We start from the raw sequence: 17941 nt of genomic DNA, 5'->3' as shown, positions 1-17941 counted from the left end.
TTGTGAAAGTGGAGGAGGGCAGAGGGGAGTATAGATTGAAAAGTCCTCCTTCATTCCTTTATGGATTAAGTGGCAGAAATACATGTATTTAGCAAGATGTATTTACATGTGAAAAGAAATAAAGAAAGCTGGCTGGCTGCTTCTGAGGAATGGAACTTGATGCCAAAGGCAGGACAAATTACTGCTGTTTGGCTATAAGCTTCTGAGAGCTACTTAACTTTATATTTTATAGGTGACTGCAATGTATCCAGATAGATATAAAGATGAAAGAAGTAAGATAACAGAACACCTACACTGAAAAATAAAGTTCTCTTGAGAAAACTTTATTAACATGAATAACAATAAATCACTCCAAACTTTCCACAGTCTTTATGAAGTTTTTATTTTAAAGATGAAATTTATTTCAAAAGTTCTTATATAAACCAATCATGAATAAACTTTTATAATGAACTTCTCAAATCTTTTTACTATCTATCTTTCTGGCTCAGCTGGTAAAGAATACGCCTGCATTGTGGGAGACCTGGGTTTGATCCCTGGGTTGGGAAGATCACCTGGAGAAGGGAAAGGCTACCCACTCCAGTATTTCTGGCCTGGAGAATTCCATGCGACTGTATAGTCCATGGGGTCACAAAGAGTCAGACAGGACTGAGCGACTTTGACTTTCTTCTTGGGATAGCATTGTTATAATAGTATTACATTTCCTTTTTTATTCAAATGAACTGTTTTCAAGATTAATGATTATTAGCAAATCTTGATGCAAGATAAACATGATACTATAAAATTACCATTTCCTATCAACTATCTAAAGTAAAAAAGTATTTGGTACTAAGTGTTCTTATGTTCAAATTCAAAAGTAATTTTTAGTCCCAAGGGAACTTGGTACTCCAAGACTTAAATTTTAATGATATTTATATAATATATATATTTATATTTTTAATCACTAAGTTCCTCCTCATCACTGAAGTATGTGCTTTTCTTTATCCTTGGGCGTCTTGAATCATCTGATGTTGAAGGACCTCCTGAACTGGGTTTCCATTTTTTTTGTTCTTCTTCAATTTTGGCTTGCTGTAAAGGTTATTTGGAAAATAAACAAAACAAAAATCAGGAATCTGCTTAATATTAATAATATTAAAATAATATTAAATATTATTTGTCCTACCCCCAAGTTTTCTCCAGTCTTACCATGTTACTCAGAATTAGTCTGGGCAATTTTTATTAATTAACAGGCATATGAAATGAAACTTACTTGCCATTGCTGTTGGACGTGGGTACATTACATAAAATACTGAATTAACTAACTAAAAGGAAAAATGAATTGATGTATGCATTTATAATTTATTCAACTACATAAAACAACTGGTTATATAAAATCAGGAAGTTATACATTTTCTTCAAAAAATGTTTCACATACTTGTATTAGGACTTTTAATGATCAAAAATGTTTTTTGTTTTGTTTTAAAATGAAGCTTCCTTTAAAACAATATCTTTGATTTAATAAAATCTTTTCTGTTGGGGGCTAAACTCATTTTCGGAGAAGGCAATGGCACTCCACTCCAGTACTCTTGCCTGGAAAATCCCATGGATGGAGGAGCCTGGTGGGCTGCAGTCCATGAGGGTGCTAAGAGTCGTACACGACTGAGCGACTTCACTTTCACTTTTCACTTTCATGCTTTGGAGAAGGAAATGGCAACCCACTCCAGTGTTCTTGCCTGGAGAATCCCAGGGACGGGGGAGCCTGGTGGGCTGCCATCTATAGGGTCGCACAGAGTCGGACACGATTGAAGTGACTTAGCAGCAGCAGCAAACTCATTTTAATCAATTAGTTCTGTTCAATTCTATACTGAAAACAGATTATAATATTTAAAGTGTTGTGGGGCCCTTAAAATGTAGAAAGAACCAATATAAACTTTTCCATCACACTATTCTAAAGATCTTAAAGAAAGAGCCTATCTCCTAAAGTTTAGAGGCAAAGGGGAAAGTCAGAGGATGTCATGAGGAGATGATTAATAAAGCAAGCAAGGAATATAAAACTATTAACTCAAGGGAGCTATGGCAGGTGCCTTTGAAAAAGAACTATTGAATACCTGGAAAGCTATGGCCTGACTGAGGCTGTCAAGAGCAGGATCTTCCCCTTCATCTTCACTTTCTTCTACTTCTTCACTAAATTATTAAAAAAATTAAAATGCACTCAATAGTAAAACGACAGAAGTAAAAAGACAGCATACATTTAATGTATTTGGTGAGAGTGGATATACATACATTTCTTCTTCTGGCTCAGGAATTTTCTTTTTTTTCTTTTTCTCTTTCTTCTTTGGAGGTTCACGTTCTCCAAGCATATTTTTAGGACAGGCATAACTTAAGTGTCCACTTTCCTTTTGTTTCCCATTAAGAAGGAAAGGAAAAAATAGAACATTTGTGTTAGTAACACAAAATAAGAAAATATATACATTATGTATTATTAACAGAAACTTGGTGGTTCCTTAAGATTAAACGTCAAGATTCAGGATATAAAAATTCAAAATTTAAATGGACCATCTACCTTAAATGTAAAAATTTTAAGTTAGTATGATAAAATGGGGACAAAACTACTCCTAACTTGAAAGATGTCAACAATCTCAGCCATTTGTTATAATTCTCTTGTGGTTACTGAGATGATTTGTTTGAACTGATACATACTGGATTGTGAATCAGTTGTTTGAATTGATACATACGGGATTGTGAAGACAGCAGGAAAAAATAATATAAAATATTATACTTTAAAAATATCGATTACATAATTCAAATAATATTTTGAATTAAATAAAATATATTTAATTTTACCCTGTTTATTATTTTTTAATGTGGCTATTACAACATTTAAAATTACACTGGTAGCTTGCATATATTTGTATTTGACAGTGCTGGACTAGCTGTAACATTAAAATGAGATATAACATTGTCTGAGTTGTAAAAGAAGACAATGAATCTGTATATTAGCTTACCAAAATAACTTTAAGAAGATTTATGTGAGAATAAGGGTGTGGGGAGAGACTGAGCCAGGATTAAAACAGGAGAGAAAGTTAATGATACTTTTCAAGTATTATTTTATAAAATATCAAACCATGTACTTTTATACCTGGGGACGTGGCTGAACCCAAAAGGTGTTATTATTAAGGTCCTGCTGAGAGGATGCACTTAGAGAACCATTTTGAAAGTGTTTTGGAATAATGATATATCAAAAACTGTGAACATATCCCGTACAAAAAAAGGGGTTTAACGATGCAACAGCTTTTGGAAAAACCAGGCTAAAATAAACAGATTTGGGGTGGGGAGGAGTTTTAAGAAATACTATAATGTACAAAGTATAACATAACACATTTATAGACCCATAAACCAAGACAGATTAACAGATTTACCCAGAAGTTCTCGGATAATATCTACTGTGAATATATATACTCATCTATCTGACTATAATAACTCCACCCTTTCTTCCTTTTGTTTTTAACAAAACTCAGGAGTCTGGAACACAGTTTTTGAAACATTAACTTAGGTGTTAGAATCACAAAATTTGACATAACTTACTCAGGACCTTGCTCGCTCTCTCTTTCTGTCTACCCATCCATCTATCCACTCACTTACCTGTCTGTATATGTAAATATTCTTGAAGGGGAGTGAGTGGCGTTGGAGAAAGAAGTCTAAAAACCATTTCCTTCTATTTTCCATATAATCATGTAGCCAGAACAATGTCTCTCAGTAATTTTCCCTTCAGTAAAAGCTCCCCATTAATCTCTGGATCATATATATGGAGACATTTTAGAAACAGAAAGCAATGAGACCCAGATTGAAATTCCCCTGATATCATTATGGGCCTTGTGCAAAATTGCTCTGCAGCTATGTATGTCTCCTAATCACCCAAAGTTTAAATGGATAACAATATTAATAGATGATGAGAACTAGGTAAGAAAATCTGGGTATAGTTCAGCTCCTGAACTATTAGCAGTACCAATAGGTGGGAAAACTTTTCAAAACAATATCCCATAGAGGATAGGTCATATGACAGTGTTTTTACTGATCTGTGACACTTAATCACTGTCACAATACTACAGAAATGCAAAAATTTATGGGTCACTAAAACCTTTCAGACAATAATGTAAGTAATTAGCCTTAACACTTTTTAATCTAACAACTTTCAAAGATTTAGAAACTGGAGAAAATACCACTCTAGATTACCCAACTCAGACTGTCTTTACATCATACTATGCTGCTACTGCTGCTGCTAAGTTGCTTCAGTTGTGTCCGACTCTGTGCGACCCCAGAGACAGCAGTCCACCAAGCTCCCCCATCCCTGGGATTCTCCAGGAAAGAACAATGGAGTGTGTTGCCATTTCCTTCTCCAGTGCATGAAAATGTAAAGTGAAAGTGAAGTCGCTCAGTCGAGTCTGACTCCTAGCGACCCCATGGACTGCAGCCTACCAGGCTCCTCTGTTCATGGGATTTGCCAGGCAAGAGTACTGGAGTGGGTTGCCATTGCCTTCTCCGACATCATACTGTATTTCAACTGAATTTACTTAAATGAGTCGACATTCCCAAAGTGAAACTTTTATAACTCGATTTTAGCCTTCCAGAAGTTCTGGAAAACACATAAAACACTGATGTGAGAAACATCTTCAAGTAAATAATGGAAAATTATATTGCTTTAGGTATACTCACCCCACATTCATAACACTTAGATTTATCAAAGTAGTTTCGTCTTCGGATGAACTCAGCTGCTCTTCCATTGTCAATAGCAATGCTTGCTTTTATCACTCTACCAAATAACTGGACCAGAGACAAATGTAAATGCAGAAGGATATTATCTCATTGAAACTTAGAACTGTTGTTATTGGATCCCATTTCCTCAAGTTGTCAATTCTATTTTATTTTTTTATATTATTTTAGCAAATGCCCATGTAGGTGTGACAAATTCTTTCCTGTAGAATAGATTTTTATTCCTTTTATTCTACCAGTGTTTTGGGAACTCAGTACAGTTTTGATCTCTTTTCTATAAGTAAAATACCCCCAGGAACTACTGATATCCACCAGGCTCAACCATCCACTGCATCCCCACATTTTTAGCCTGGTTTGAATACAGACTTTTGGTTAAAAACCTTGCTGGGAACGAATGGCTTACCTGTTTGTTGTTTATTGCCCTGGTACAGTTTTGTGCAGAGTCTTTATCCAAAAATAGAATAAATGCAACCCCTTTACTCCTCCTGGTATCTTTATCTTTCATTATAGTAACCCTTAAAGCATAAACAAATAGCTAGTTAAAAATGAGGCAGCAATAAATAAAACATATGAATAAACTCTTGAAATGAGAAACTGTGATACTAACACAAGTGAACACAGCTATAATTAGGAGTATCTGATAAGTCAAACATTAATCAGAAGTTGAAGATGACGTTGAGATTACAAGAGACAATGGAATCTTGAAGATTAAGCATAATTCCTCTTCTCTACTGACTCCCTCTCTGCAGGAAAAAAACAAAACTGAGGTATTCTTTTCTGCACAAAAAGTAAACTGATTTACTAAAAAAATTTTTTTTCTGGTTTTAGAATAAAACTATATTCTTAATATTATTTTAAAGACTCTCCAGTTCTGTGCTTCTCAGCCATACTACCCAAAGTACCTAAGTGGCATGGATAGTGACAAGAGCACAGAGCCTGCTCTTTCTCCTCATCCTTCACCCATCCCTAGTCCTGTTGGTCCTTGCTCATCGTATGTCATTAAATACATTTTAAGAAACAATACTCAACAGGGCTCTTTGGAGAAATGGCTGACTTGAAGGCTGGGAGAGGCTACGTACAGGATGAATTTGGAACATCTTGTTATGCCAGAAAGGAAGCACTTGAAAAAAAGAGTAATGATGGGGCATGGCACAAGAACAGACAAGCCAGCTGAAGGGAGAGCCCACTGGCCAAATCTAGGACAATCTGATTACCAAAATAATTAAATACAGTAATGAATTAAAAACCACATAAGAAAGGAATTCTTAAATCCATGCTGATAATAAATAAGTAAATGGGGGAGAAAGGAGGGCTACTGCTTATAGCACAATGCCAGGGGATGACTGGTGAATGTACAGGGAGGGCCAGAAAATCCCCTTTTGAAATGATCACGGTAAAGATTGGGTCAGGCAAGAATTATCAACAAATGCAATGTCTCAAATGAAATTTTTATATGGAACAGGATGTTTGCATTGTCTTAACTGTCTCCCATTGATTGCTTGTTAGTTGCAAAAGGGAAAAATAATTATACAGCAGAGAAGTTGGTTAAACCTTGACTGAGTGATAAAAATTAGTATCACTAATGAGATAGATGGATGCGGTATGGATCCAGAGTGACACCTTGAGAATACATCATCTATAGAGTATACCTGCCAAGACTGCATAATCCCCATATAATCATGAGGCAACATCAGGAAAACACATGGGTTAGAGCTGTATTTATAAACGTTTCAGACTAAAGGAGGCTAAAAAGATATGACAGTAAAAATCAACACCTAACTCTAGACTGCATTCTGCACTACAGGTGAAAAATTCTACGTGGGATATTATTAGGTCAATTGACAAAAGTGGAACACGGACAATTGATTCAACAGACGTACTGCATCAGGAAAATTTATGAGTTTGGTTAACTGTGCTGTGGCTATGTAATATATAACCCTAATGTATTTTTGGGAAATACACAATGAAGTACTATGCTGCTGCTGCTGCTAAGTTGCTTCCGACTCTGTGTGACCCCATAGATGGCAGCCCACCAGGCTCTGCCGTCCTTGGGATTCTCCAGGCAAGAATACTGGTGTGGGTTGCCATTTCCTTCTCCAATGCATGAAAGTGAAAAGTGAAAGTGAAGTTGCTCAGTCGTGCCTGACTCTTCACGACCCCATGGACTGCAGCCTACCAGGCTCCTCCGTGCATGGGATTTTCCAGGCAGGAGTACTGGAGTGGGTTGCCATTGCCTTCTCCGATGAAGTACTATATTTAGGAGTAAAGGGTGATGATGTTTATAACACCCTCAAATGACTCACCAAAAAAAACTGTGTTTGTGTGTATGTATACACATAAAGATACACACATATAGGTACATATATGTGTGCTTGGTTGTGTCTGATACTTTGTGACCCCATGGACTATAGCATGCCAGGCTCCTCTCTCCATGGAATTTTTCAGGCAAGAATACTGGAGTGGGTTGTCATTTCCTATTTCAGGGGGTCTTCTTGACCCAGGGATCAAACCTGAGATGCCTGCATCTTCTGCACTGGCAGGTGGATTCTTTACCACTGCTTCATCCTGGGAAGCCATACATATACACACAAACATATATATACATATACACACACACACATATATATACCCATACATGAACACACATTGGGGAGAGAGTACAAATGATAAAATAAATGGGATAAAATGTTAACAATAAGCAAATCTGGGTAAGGGATATTTTGATGTTCTTTGTACTATTTTTATAACTTATAAATTTGAGATTATTTCCAAATAGCAAAAAAGAGACAATATTTAAGACAAAGCTTAATCATTTTCTAAAAACTAAATTAACAGGAAAAGAGACAAGAGAATATGAATGAATAAACAGAAATTTTATTTAATATTACATTTCACATATTAAATTTTATTTTATTTAGGTTTGGGTTTTTAGGTACCTATAGTCTCGGAATGAAATTGGTAAAAAGATAGCTCTATATTAAGAAAAGCGATGTCTTATTCCATTAAAAAAATAAGTTACAATAACTTAGGGAAAATGGGCAACTAAAATGGTTTACTTTCTCAAAGGCAGCATGTGTTTATTCATTGGGTTTGGAAGGAAAGAAGTCAAGTACTCGATGAAGCTCATGTTTAGACTAATTTTCTGCAAAGACATACCAGTTATTGAATATAACAAAGTTTTTAACCCATTTAAAAAAAAGTGTGAAGTGAGACGTTACTCTAACTTTTAAAAATTCATGTTTCTGGAGGTCAGTTAAAGTCATAAACTAATTTTTTGAAAGTACTATTTTGGAAGTGTTAGCTTTCTAAATCATCCTCTATTAATGATCTTTCTTCTCCGTCTTCTCTTTTCTATTCCCACTGCTCTTTTTCTTGTCCATAGTGGCATTACTGTCTCCATAGTCTATTCTTACTGGTTCCCTTGATGTTAATTTCTGCTCATATGCTGGAATTAACATAGTGGAAGAGTCTTCTACTTAAGGAATAAATAAAATCACTTATTCCCTCGCTTAAAAGTTTTTGGTTCTTCAAACTGCCTATTCTTTGGTCCAGCAATCAATAACCTTTATTATGGCTCCCATTTCCCTCGTCTTTCACTGCTCCTCACTCGAACACTATAAGGTTTAGCTGCAAGAAGGCACTCAGTGTTTATGAAGCACAGCCTAAACTTCCCCCTAAACTGGTGCCTCTGTTCACATGGCTTCTATCCTCTTTAAATTCTCAATTTTTGCCCATAAAATTTGACTCATTCTTCAGGGTTCAGAATGTATCAGTTCTTAAATTCTTTAATTGCTTGTCTCTGCTGGAATCTGTATGAACACTGCCTCATCTTCCCTATTAAAGTTTATTTTTGCAGTAATGACAAGTCTTTATGTTTTGATACATGTGATGGAATTTTCACTTTATTAATTTGTCACCTACTTCTTTAAGCTTTATCTATAAAATGCTCCTTTCAGCTCACCTATTTTGATTGAGAAAATAGTTTCTCAAAAGCATGTATCCATTTGTTTGTTCATGAGGCCATTCAGTCCTTCCATTAGCCTCAAGCACAAGTACTAAGCACTGGCAGCAGGACAAGGTTTTTACCCTCAGGAAAAAACTGACAGTCTAGAGGTGGAGAGAGACCTATAAACCAATTAAAATACATTATTTTGACAGAATTACCTTCTATGATAACAGAAAAGTAATTATATCAAGGATTTGAAAAGACAAACCTAGGATTTATTCCTATGTCTCTGGCATGGGAGAAAAGGTAGATGATGTACTCATTTAAGCACATAATGGGCTGCCGTCTATGGGGTCGCACAGTCGGACACGACTGAAGCGACGCAGCAGCAGACACTATCCTGGGAAACCTGAGTGTTATCTGTGACACTTCCTTCGCTTTCACCCAACCATTATATACAAAATAAGTATATCACTAAGTATTACCCATTCTTCTGCCGAATGATCTCTCAAATCTGACCGGTTTCTACCTCTCCACCTCTATCATTTCAGTCTAGATTTCTTACCAGGGCTACTGTTATATCTTTTGACTGGTCTCCCTGCATCTGTTTATGTTCCCCTCCAATCCAGTCTCTACACTGAAGTTAGATGGAACAAGCTTCTAAAAATTCAAATCACGACAGTCCTCTAATTAAAATTATTTAAAACACTCTTGGTCTTCTTAGAGGAATCTGCTTCTGGACCCATCTTGTGCTTTTCCCCCTCTTGCTTACTCATTTCAAGTCACACTGGCTGTTTATCGATCTCACTTTAATTTCTCTTGCCAGAGGGTCTTTGCGGGCCTTTGTATAAGCATTCCCTCTACCTGAAATGTTCTCATTCTTTTTACCTACTTGCACTCAGCCTCTAGGTTTCAACTCAAAGGATACTGACTTTGTAAAGCTACTCTGACTCTCTAGACTAGATCATGTCTTCCTTGCTTATAGGGGCTTATAACTCTGTGTCTAACTTCATAGCATTCTTATGGCTAACAATTATGTATTGATATGGAAATTTACTCAGTGATTCTGACAGGGAAAAATCAAGAAAAGGTAATGGGAAGGTAAAGGAATAGGCTGGAATCAAACCTTGTCTTCACTGTTAACTAGCAATATGATTTTAGGTTTACAGGCTTCAGTTTTGTCAATTATAACATCAGGATAATAGCAGTGTTTACCTTAAGATAGTTGTGAGACTTTAATGAGATAATTTATGTAAAGATATTAGAATAATAAGGCTTCCCAGGTGGCAGAGTGGTAAAGAATTCACCTGCCAATGCAGGAGACGTGGGTTCAATCCCTGGGTTGGGAAGATCCCTTGGAATAGGAAATGGCAACCCATTCCATTCTTTTTGCCTGGAAAATTCCATGGACAGAGGAGCCTGGTGGGCTAGTCAATAGGGTCGCAAAAGAGGCAGACATGACTGAGCACGAACACACACACACACACACACACACACACACACTAGAATAATGCCTAGCATGTGAACATTGTTTCATATCATTATTATTAGTGTTCTGATTGATAATGATCACTGTTTGAAATTGAAGACCTCAAAATTGACATAGTAGTATTTCTGATGATTTTTTTTTAACGGAGAAGTAATTTTAAAAGATGTTAACTTCAGGATGCAGATGAACTTCAACTGTTTAATGTCCATTTATCAAAAGCTAAAGAAAAACAACTAGTCAAGATAAATACGCTCTAAATTCCTGGGATTTTAAATGACTTTAAATTTATACTAAAACATACATTAGTTATAAGATAGAGTAACACTATCTTGTTTTTCCTTTATACTCTCATTAACCCTGCATAGTTCAAGACTCAATGGTGTTTGTTTTTACACTGTTTGACAAATAATAATCCATTTATAGTATACTTGCTAACATACCTTCTACCTGATATTTATATTTAATTTGAGCTTTTATGTCTTATATTGGATAACAGAATCAGTTTTAATTCTTAATAATGTGGTATAAAATAAGTAAATAATAATACAAAGGACTACCATGAAATCATTAAATACAAGGATGTATCTATATAGTACATGGAAAGCTATTCCAATATATCAAGTTAAAAAAAGACAACAAAATTGCATGCACAGAATGGAGTCTTTTAAAACTTGTCTATAGATATTTATGCATATTAAAAAATTAAGAAGGATAAAAATACTAACATTTTACGTGTATTTAAAAAATTAAATATACATAAAATGTTAACAGCAGTATTTTTATTCTTTTTTATATCAAATGTTTTATAAAAATATAGTAAATCTACTTTCATTAAGAAAATAATGGAGAAGAAAATTAAGATAGACTTTTAAATGAAGTTTCAGGATCTGATATACTTACTTTACAACTTTGCCATACTTGGAAAATATCTGAAACAAAAGACCACATGATGATTTGCAATTTGATTTAAAATCATAAAAACCACATTAAGTTTTCAGGCTGTATATACTGACCACATTTTTTATTGTAGTTTACGAAAATTTTTAGCCTTTAGTCAGAGGGAGCCCACAGAAGATATATTTTTTTAGTGACTCGAATAATACTCTTTTTTGTCTATTGGTATCACAGGTATTTATCTACCTTAATTCTTAAATTTCTGACCAAAGAGTACAGGGGAAAAAAAAAACCCTCTTCATGTGTGGTAGGTTGAGGGCACACACACTGCATAGCTGCAGTTAGTATGGTGTGTCCATGACAACTGTCATTCCCACCTGGGCTCCACCTTGTGCTTTAATTATCAATGTTGTAGAATATCACTGTTCCTAACTTACCCTCCTGCCCACCCCATCAAGCAATCACTATGTCAGAAGACAGATCCTTACTTAGACTGCTTATAAAATAAAGCTTCTATATTGAAAAAATCGATTCCTATCAGCCTGCTTCTTCTGCCCACCCTAATATGTTGGTGGCTCTTTACACTTGGCCCTTTCTTCCCTTTTACATCTACATCTTCATTCTAGGCAATCTATTTCTATTGCTTCAGCCACTACCTATATACCAGTAGTTCCTGTTTATCATGTAACACTTTGCAGAAGAGTCTTTTACGATACATTAATATGTCTAAGAAATAACAATAATAAATGTTTGAGTTCTATAATTAAGTTGTGTAACCCTGGGGCTTCCCTAGCAGCTCAGGTGAAGAACCCGCTTGCAATACAGGAGACCCAGGTTTGATCCCTGGGTCAGGAAGATCCCCTGAAGAAAGGAATGGCTGGCTACCCACTCCAGTATTCTTGCCTGCCTGGAGAATTCCACAGACAGAGGAACCTGGTGGGCTGCAGTCCATGGGGTTGCAAAGAGTTGGACAAGACTGAGTAACTAAAACTTTCACTTCAACCCTGGAACACAGTATAACTAGACTGCAGTGTAATACTGGAGATCAATAAAGACGGTTTTCTCTTTTTTGTTGTGGTTTGCTTTTCATTTTCTTTCTTTAAAAAAAATTATTAAAGGATAGTTGATTTAGTGTTGTGTCAAGTTTCTGGTGTACAGCAAAGTGATGTATACATATATATGTATGTGTGTGTGATACACACACACACTCTTTTCCATTTAGGTTTATTACAGGATATTGCATATAGTTTTTTTATGCTGTACAGTTAAGACCTTGTTGTTTATCCATTCTATATATAGTAGTTTGTATCTGCTAACCTCAAATTACCAGTCCATCCCTTCTTCCCTTTGGCAACAATTAAGTTTGTTCTCTATGTCTGTGAGTCTGCTTCTGTTTTGTAGGTTAAGTTCATTTGTGACATATTTAGATTCTACATGTAAGGGATATTTTATGGTATCTGTCTTTCTCTTTCTGATTTACTTCACTTAGTACCATCTCTAGGGTCATCCATGTAGCTGCAAATGGCATTATTCTTTTTTATCGCTGAGTAGTATTCCACACACACACCTCACATCTTCATCTATTTATGTTGATAGACATGTAGATTGTTGCCATGTCTTGGCTATAGTGAATAGTACTGCTACTAAAATAGAGGTGCATGTATTTTTTTCAAACTATAGTCTTGTTTGGATAATCTGCCCAGCAGTGGGATTGTGGGATCCCTATGGCAACTCTTAATTTTTTGAGGAACCTCCATACTGTTTTCCATAGTAGCTACACCAATTTACATTCCCACCAACGATGTAGGAGGGTTCCTTTTTTTCTACACTCTCTCTAGCATTTACTGTTTGTAGACTTTTTAATGATGGTCATTCTGACTGGTGTGAAGTGGTGTTTCATTGTAGATATTTTCATTTCTCTAATAACTATCAATGTTTAGATCTTTTCACTCATGTGCCTATTGGCCATCTGTATGAACGACTGTTTTCTATATATTTTCTAATGGCATCTCACTTCACTCAGAGTCCTTATCATTAGTCATTATCTTCCCACTATGCAAGTCCTATAAGGCACTCCTGAATGTGCTTGCCTCTGACTGCCCTCCTCTCTCCACTTTATTTACTGTCTGACTGAAATTCTTGCCCCTCTTAGACATCTGCACAGCTGCCTCTTACTTCATGTCTTAATCAAAAGTCACCTTCCTAAAGTAAAATTTCACCCCTAAACTAACATTTAGTAACCCTCCCTTCTTGCTTTATTTTTCCCCTTAGCACTTAACGCCTTAGCATTAACTTAGTATCTATTATTGACAAATATCATTTGAATTTTTTCTATTTCAAATTGTTTCTCTATCTTGCTGTGAGTGCAAGAAGAGATTTTCATCTTTTTGTTCACTGATGTGTTCCTAGTACCTGGAACAATGTTCTGTGGCACGCAGTAAGTATTCAATAAATAGAGAGATGTCTCTATTCTGATACAAGGAAGGAAACTAAAGTTCATTTTCTCTGTTGAGACTCAAGCTGTCTTAATTCATCAAGTACTATGTAATCAAATCTTTCACTTTCATCAAGAGGCTCTTTAATCCTTCTTCATTTTCTGCCATAAGGGTGGTGTCATCTGCATATCTGAGGTTATTGATATTTGCCCCTGCAGTCTTGATTAAAGCTTGTGCTTTATCTAGCCAGGCGTTTCTCATGATGTACTCTGCATATAAGTTAAACAAGCAGGGTGACAATATACAGCCTTGATGTACTCCTTTTCCTATTTGGTACCAGTCTGTTGTTCCATGTCCAGGTCTAACTGTTGCTTCCTGACCTGCATATAGATTTCTCAAGAGGCAGGTCAGGTGGTCTGGTATTCCCATCTGTTTCAGAATTTTCCACAGTTTATTGTGATCCACACAGTCAAAGGCTTTGGCATAGTCAATAAAGCAGAAATAGGTATGTTTCTGAAATTCTCTTGCTTTTTCGATGATCCAGTGGATGTTGGCAATTTGATCTCTGGTTCTTCTGCCTTTTCTAAAACCAGTTTGAACATCTGGAAGTTCACAGTTCACATATTGCTGAAGCCTGGCTTGGAAAATTTTGAGCATTACTTTACTAGCATATGAAATGACTGCAACTGAGTGGTAGTTTAAGCATTCTTTGGCATTGCCTTTCTTTAGGATTGGAATGACAACTGACCTTTTCCAGTCCTGCGGCCACTGCTGAGTTTTCCAAATTTGCTGGCATACTGAATGCAGCACTTTCATAGCATCATCTTTTTGGATTTGAAACAGCTCAACTGGAATTCTATCACCTCCACTAGCTTTGTTCGTAGTGATATTTCCTAAGGCCCACTTGGCTTCACATTCTAGGATGTCTGGCTCTAGGTGAGTGATCAAACCATTGTGACTATCTGAGTCATGAAGATCTTTTTTGTACAGTTCTTCTGTGTTCTTGCCACCTCTTCTTAATATTTTCTGCTTCTGTTAGGTCCATACCATTTCTGTCCTTTATTGAGCCCAACTTTGCATGAAATGTTCCCCTGGTATCTCTAATTATCTTGAAAAGATTTTTAGTCTTTCCCATTCTATTGTTTTCCTCTATTTCTTGATGAAAGTGAAGAGCAGAGTGAAAAAGTTGGCTTAAAGGTCAACATTCAGAAAACTAAGATCATGGCATCTGGTCCCACCACTTCAAGGCAAATAGATGGGGAAACAGTGGAAACAGTGGCAGACTTTATTTTGGGGGGCTCCAAAATCACTGCAGGTGGTGACCTCAGCCATGAAATTAAAAGATGCTTGCTCCTTGGAAGGAAAGTTATGATCAACCTAGACAGCATATTAAAAAGCAGAGACATTACTTTGCCGACTAAGGTCTGTCTAGGTTTTTCCAGTAGTCATGTATGGATGTGAGAGTTGGACTATAAAGAAAGCTGAGCACTGAAGAATTGATGCTTTTGAACTGCGGTGTTGGAGAAGACTCTTGAGGACTGCAAGGAGATCCAACCACTCCATCCTAAAGGAAATCAGTCCTGAATATTCATTTTAAAGACTGATGCTGAAGCTCAAACTCCAATACTTTGGCCACCTGATGCAAAGAACTGACTCATTTGAAAAGACTGAAGGTGGGAGGAGAAGGGGACGATAGAGGATGAGATGGTTGGATGGTATCACCGACTCAATGGACATGAGTTTGAGTAAACTCCAGGTGTTGGTAATGGACAGGGAGGCCTGGTGTGCTGCAGTCCATGGGGTCGCAAAGAGTTGGACACGACTGAGCAACTGAACTGATGTAGCATCTCTCTAGTGTACTTAACATCTACCCAAAGTAGCAGAGAAAAGAGGGCACACTTGGAAGATAGGATTCATGTCATCCCTGGAAGTCCCTCTCAACCACCAGTGTGCACCCACTAATCAACTGGCAGTCCCTCTCAACCATCAATCTGCAGAATAGACAAAGCAGGAAATTTTGTTCTCTGTAAGGAAAGGAGGATAAAGAATATGTTGGAAAGGATTTCTTTTTGTCTTTTAATCACCCCATTCTGAATTGAAAACAAACTTTATTAAACTCAAACTGTTAAGTTTTTGCCACATATTAAATTAAGATATACTTTCAGAATTGGAGGGTTAGGAAAGGGATCTGTTTTGCTTCCATTAGCTCTTTCCTCCAAAACCTCCACCCCACTACCACTTTCAAAAGCCAAGTAAGCAAGCAGGAAAAATCAGCTTCATTATGCTAGTAGTGTCTTCTGTGTTTTTTGTTTTAAAAAACACAAAAATAACATATTCTCTATTTATTCTCTATAAAGCACTGGAAATTTTCTTTGGATATGACAAGTGTCTAATTTTTTTCACTTATGTTTGCAATAGAGGTTTTTGGTATTAATGATTTAAGTGCATTTTAATGTATTTATTAAGAATATTGTCTAAGAGAACTGCTTGCTTGCTTATCTCAAATACAGAATTCAGTAGATAATAGTACTAATATTATCAGCAACTTACCCGATATAAGTCATTGTTGGTCAGGGAAAAGGGCAGATTGGATACATACACTGTGCTTTTACTTGGGGCCAATCCACCACTCATTTCTAAAAAACAAACAAACAAACCCAGAAGCAATCTAAAACAGGTATTCTTCCTTCCAAGTAAAACCAATACTATAGGCAAACGACAAACTTATACAATTTTTCTTACTTCTTAGTACTAATCAGTGATAGCTTATGGTGAACCATGTCGGATTCATGATCTCCAAAGAAGATTTAGCGTTGGGATCAGGGACAAGGGTTGATCACTTAGAGCTTTTGTGTCACAGAAGTTTTATTACAGTGAAAAAGTGCAGAGAAAGCTTCTGACATAGACATTAGCTGAGGGAGGAAGAACGCCCCCCTTGTTAGTTTTATCAAAGCCTCATATACTTTTACCAGACCCACTTCCACAACCTCTCTTAAGTTGACAAGATTAGTCAGAAGGTTCTTGTTAAGGAGAAACATGTCCTTGAGCAAGATACACTGTTGTTACATGTAATGTTACATCATTAGTACAGAGCTTAAGGAAAAGCTTACGAATGAATTGTTTTGTTGTGTAAGCATTAACTCTGGGCTTAAAAAACTTAGTCTTAAAGACTGTTGTCATAAAAACTCAAGAATTTAAGGAAAAAAGTTTTATATGACTAAGACAAAGCAATGTAGAAAAAAGTTTGTCCTTTTCTCCTCTTCAAGAGCCCTGAGACTCCTTAACCTACCTAAGAATCGGCTCTCACTCAGAAACAATGACTCTGGCTGGGTGAATTAAGGAATTGCTTTGCTCCAGACACCACTTAAAAGATTCTTTACACGAACCCTTTCAGTGATGGCATATGGTGTGAATGAAGAGGTGAGTTTCAAACAAATGAGGGAAAAACTCTGAGGCTACTCTTAACCTCTCATCAGGCTAAGAGCAAGAAAGTGCTTTCAGATATGCCTAATACCTTACCTACCCACGTGAGAAAGAGCCTGGGAGGGCAGGAAGAACCTTAGCCACTGATTTTCACTAATCTGGCTGGGTGCCTTTTTGATTGTCTTAATACTTTCCTTTTGAGCAGTGCTAAGAAGAAATTTTAGCTTCACATTATGATGTAATTAAAGTTTTCTTAAATCACTAATTTTGCATATTATCGCTAACTTATGAAATGATACATTTTATCATTTGAATAATTTTCAGTGCCCTGAAGGGTACTGGCCTGTATATGTATTTTTAAGTTTACAAGTACAATCTGTAATTCATTTTCATATCATATATTGCAAAGTCAGCAAGTCACCTGTGAAAATTATATCAGATTCAACCAAGTTCAAATTTCCGATTTAAAAAGCGTGTGTGGTGTGTACTGAAGATCACAAATTGCAAAATAATGATTCTAAGGCATCCTTATTCGCGATGTGATAGGGAAATCGCTTGATGATTTGGAATGTTCTGGGGGACAACTTCAGGAACCTAGCACGATAGGTCGCTATTTAAAAGCTTCCAACTGAAGGTTTTCATACGTTAGCCGTTCCGGTGAGAACGGTGAGGGCAGGTAAAGGTCCTGAGATAAAAAAGGTGGCAGGAGAGAGGGGAAAATGGTTCCGGAAGCTTGTTCTGGAAAGGAGCCCGCAGGGAGCAAGGCCGCAACGCGGGAGGCGTTTACCTTCAAGTGGGGCGGGCCCGGGGGGGGGAGGGCCAGAAGAGCGCGAGCCCTCAGCTCACTTGGGGCTCAACCCCGACCGTACGTCGCTCCTTGCAGCTGCCTCTGCATCACGGGTCCCGGGAGGGGTCGGGCACAGGAGACGAGAAGGGGGTTACCGCGCCTCTTCCCGGCTTTCCTTTGTCCCAAACCCCGGAGGTGGGCTTAGGGGCGGGCGCTCTTGC

At 36.9% G+C, this 17941-nt stretch overlaps 1 protein-coding gene across 2 annotated transcripts; it reads right to left on the bottom strand.

Moving 5' to 3' along the window:
* ZCRB1 (zinc finger CCHC-type and RNA binding motif containing 1) lies at nucleotides 303-17910 on the bottom strand. Of its 2 annotated transcripts, XM_005680147.3 has the most exons (9): nucleotides 17721-17909; nucleotides 16061-16146; nucleotides 11082-11110; nucleotides 5354-5489; nucleotides 5150-5261; nucleotides 4690-4797; nucleotides 2260-2372; nucleotides 2085-2160; nucleotides 303-1065 (listed from the first exon to the last, which is right to left on the bottom strand). In XM_005680147.3, exons 5-9 carry the CDS (start codon nucleotides 5249-5251, stop codon nucleotides 934-936), a joined length of 531 nt encoding a protein of 176 aa, XP_005680204.1. In that variant the 5' UTR covers nucleotides 5252-5261; nucleotides 5354-5489; nucleotides 11082-11110; nucleotides 16061-16146; nucleotides 17721-17909; the 3' UTR covers nucleotides 303-933. The 2 variants fall into 2 exon arrangements, with proteins under 2 accessions (XP_005680204.1, XP_005680203.1); XM_005680146.3 differs by lacking the exon at nucleotides 5354-5489 and having other exon boundaries at nucleotides 17721-17910.

Source organism: Capra hircus, chromosome 5, assembly GCF_001704415.2.
Source record: "Capra hircus breed San Clemente chromosome 5, ASM170441v1, whole genome shotgun sequence".
NCBI classification, from domain to species: domain Eukaryota; kingdom Metazoa; phylum Chordata; class Mammalia; order Artiodactyla; family Bovidae; genus Capra; species Capra hircus.
Note: the sequence above shows the minus strand (reverse complement) of the source record. Positions and strands in the feature narration are given on the sequence as shown.

Coding starts and splice junctions, on each gene's coding strand:
- ZCRB1 (XM_005680146.3), bottom strand. CDS start 16,144: ATGAGTGGTGGATTGGCCCCAAGTAAAAGCACAGTGTATGTATCCAAT. Junction 2,373..4,689: donor CTAAGTGTTATGAATGTGGG/GTGAGTATACCT, acceptor GGGAAACAAAAG/GAAAGTGGACACTTAAGTTA. Junction 2,161..2,259: donor CCTGAGCCAGAAGAAGAAAT/GTATGTATATCC, acceptor TTAATAATTTAG/TGAAGAAGTAGAAGAAAGTG.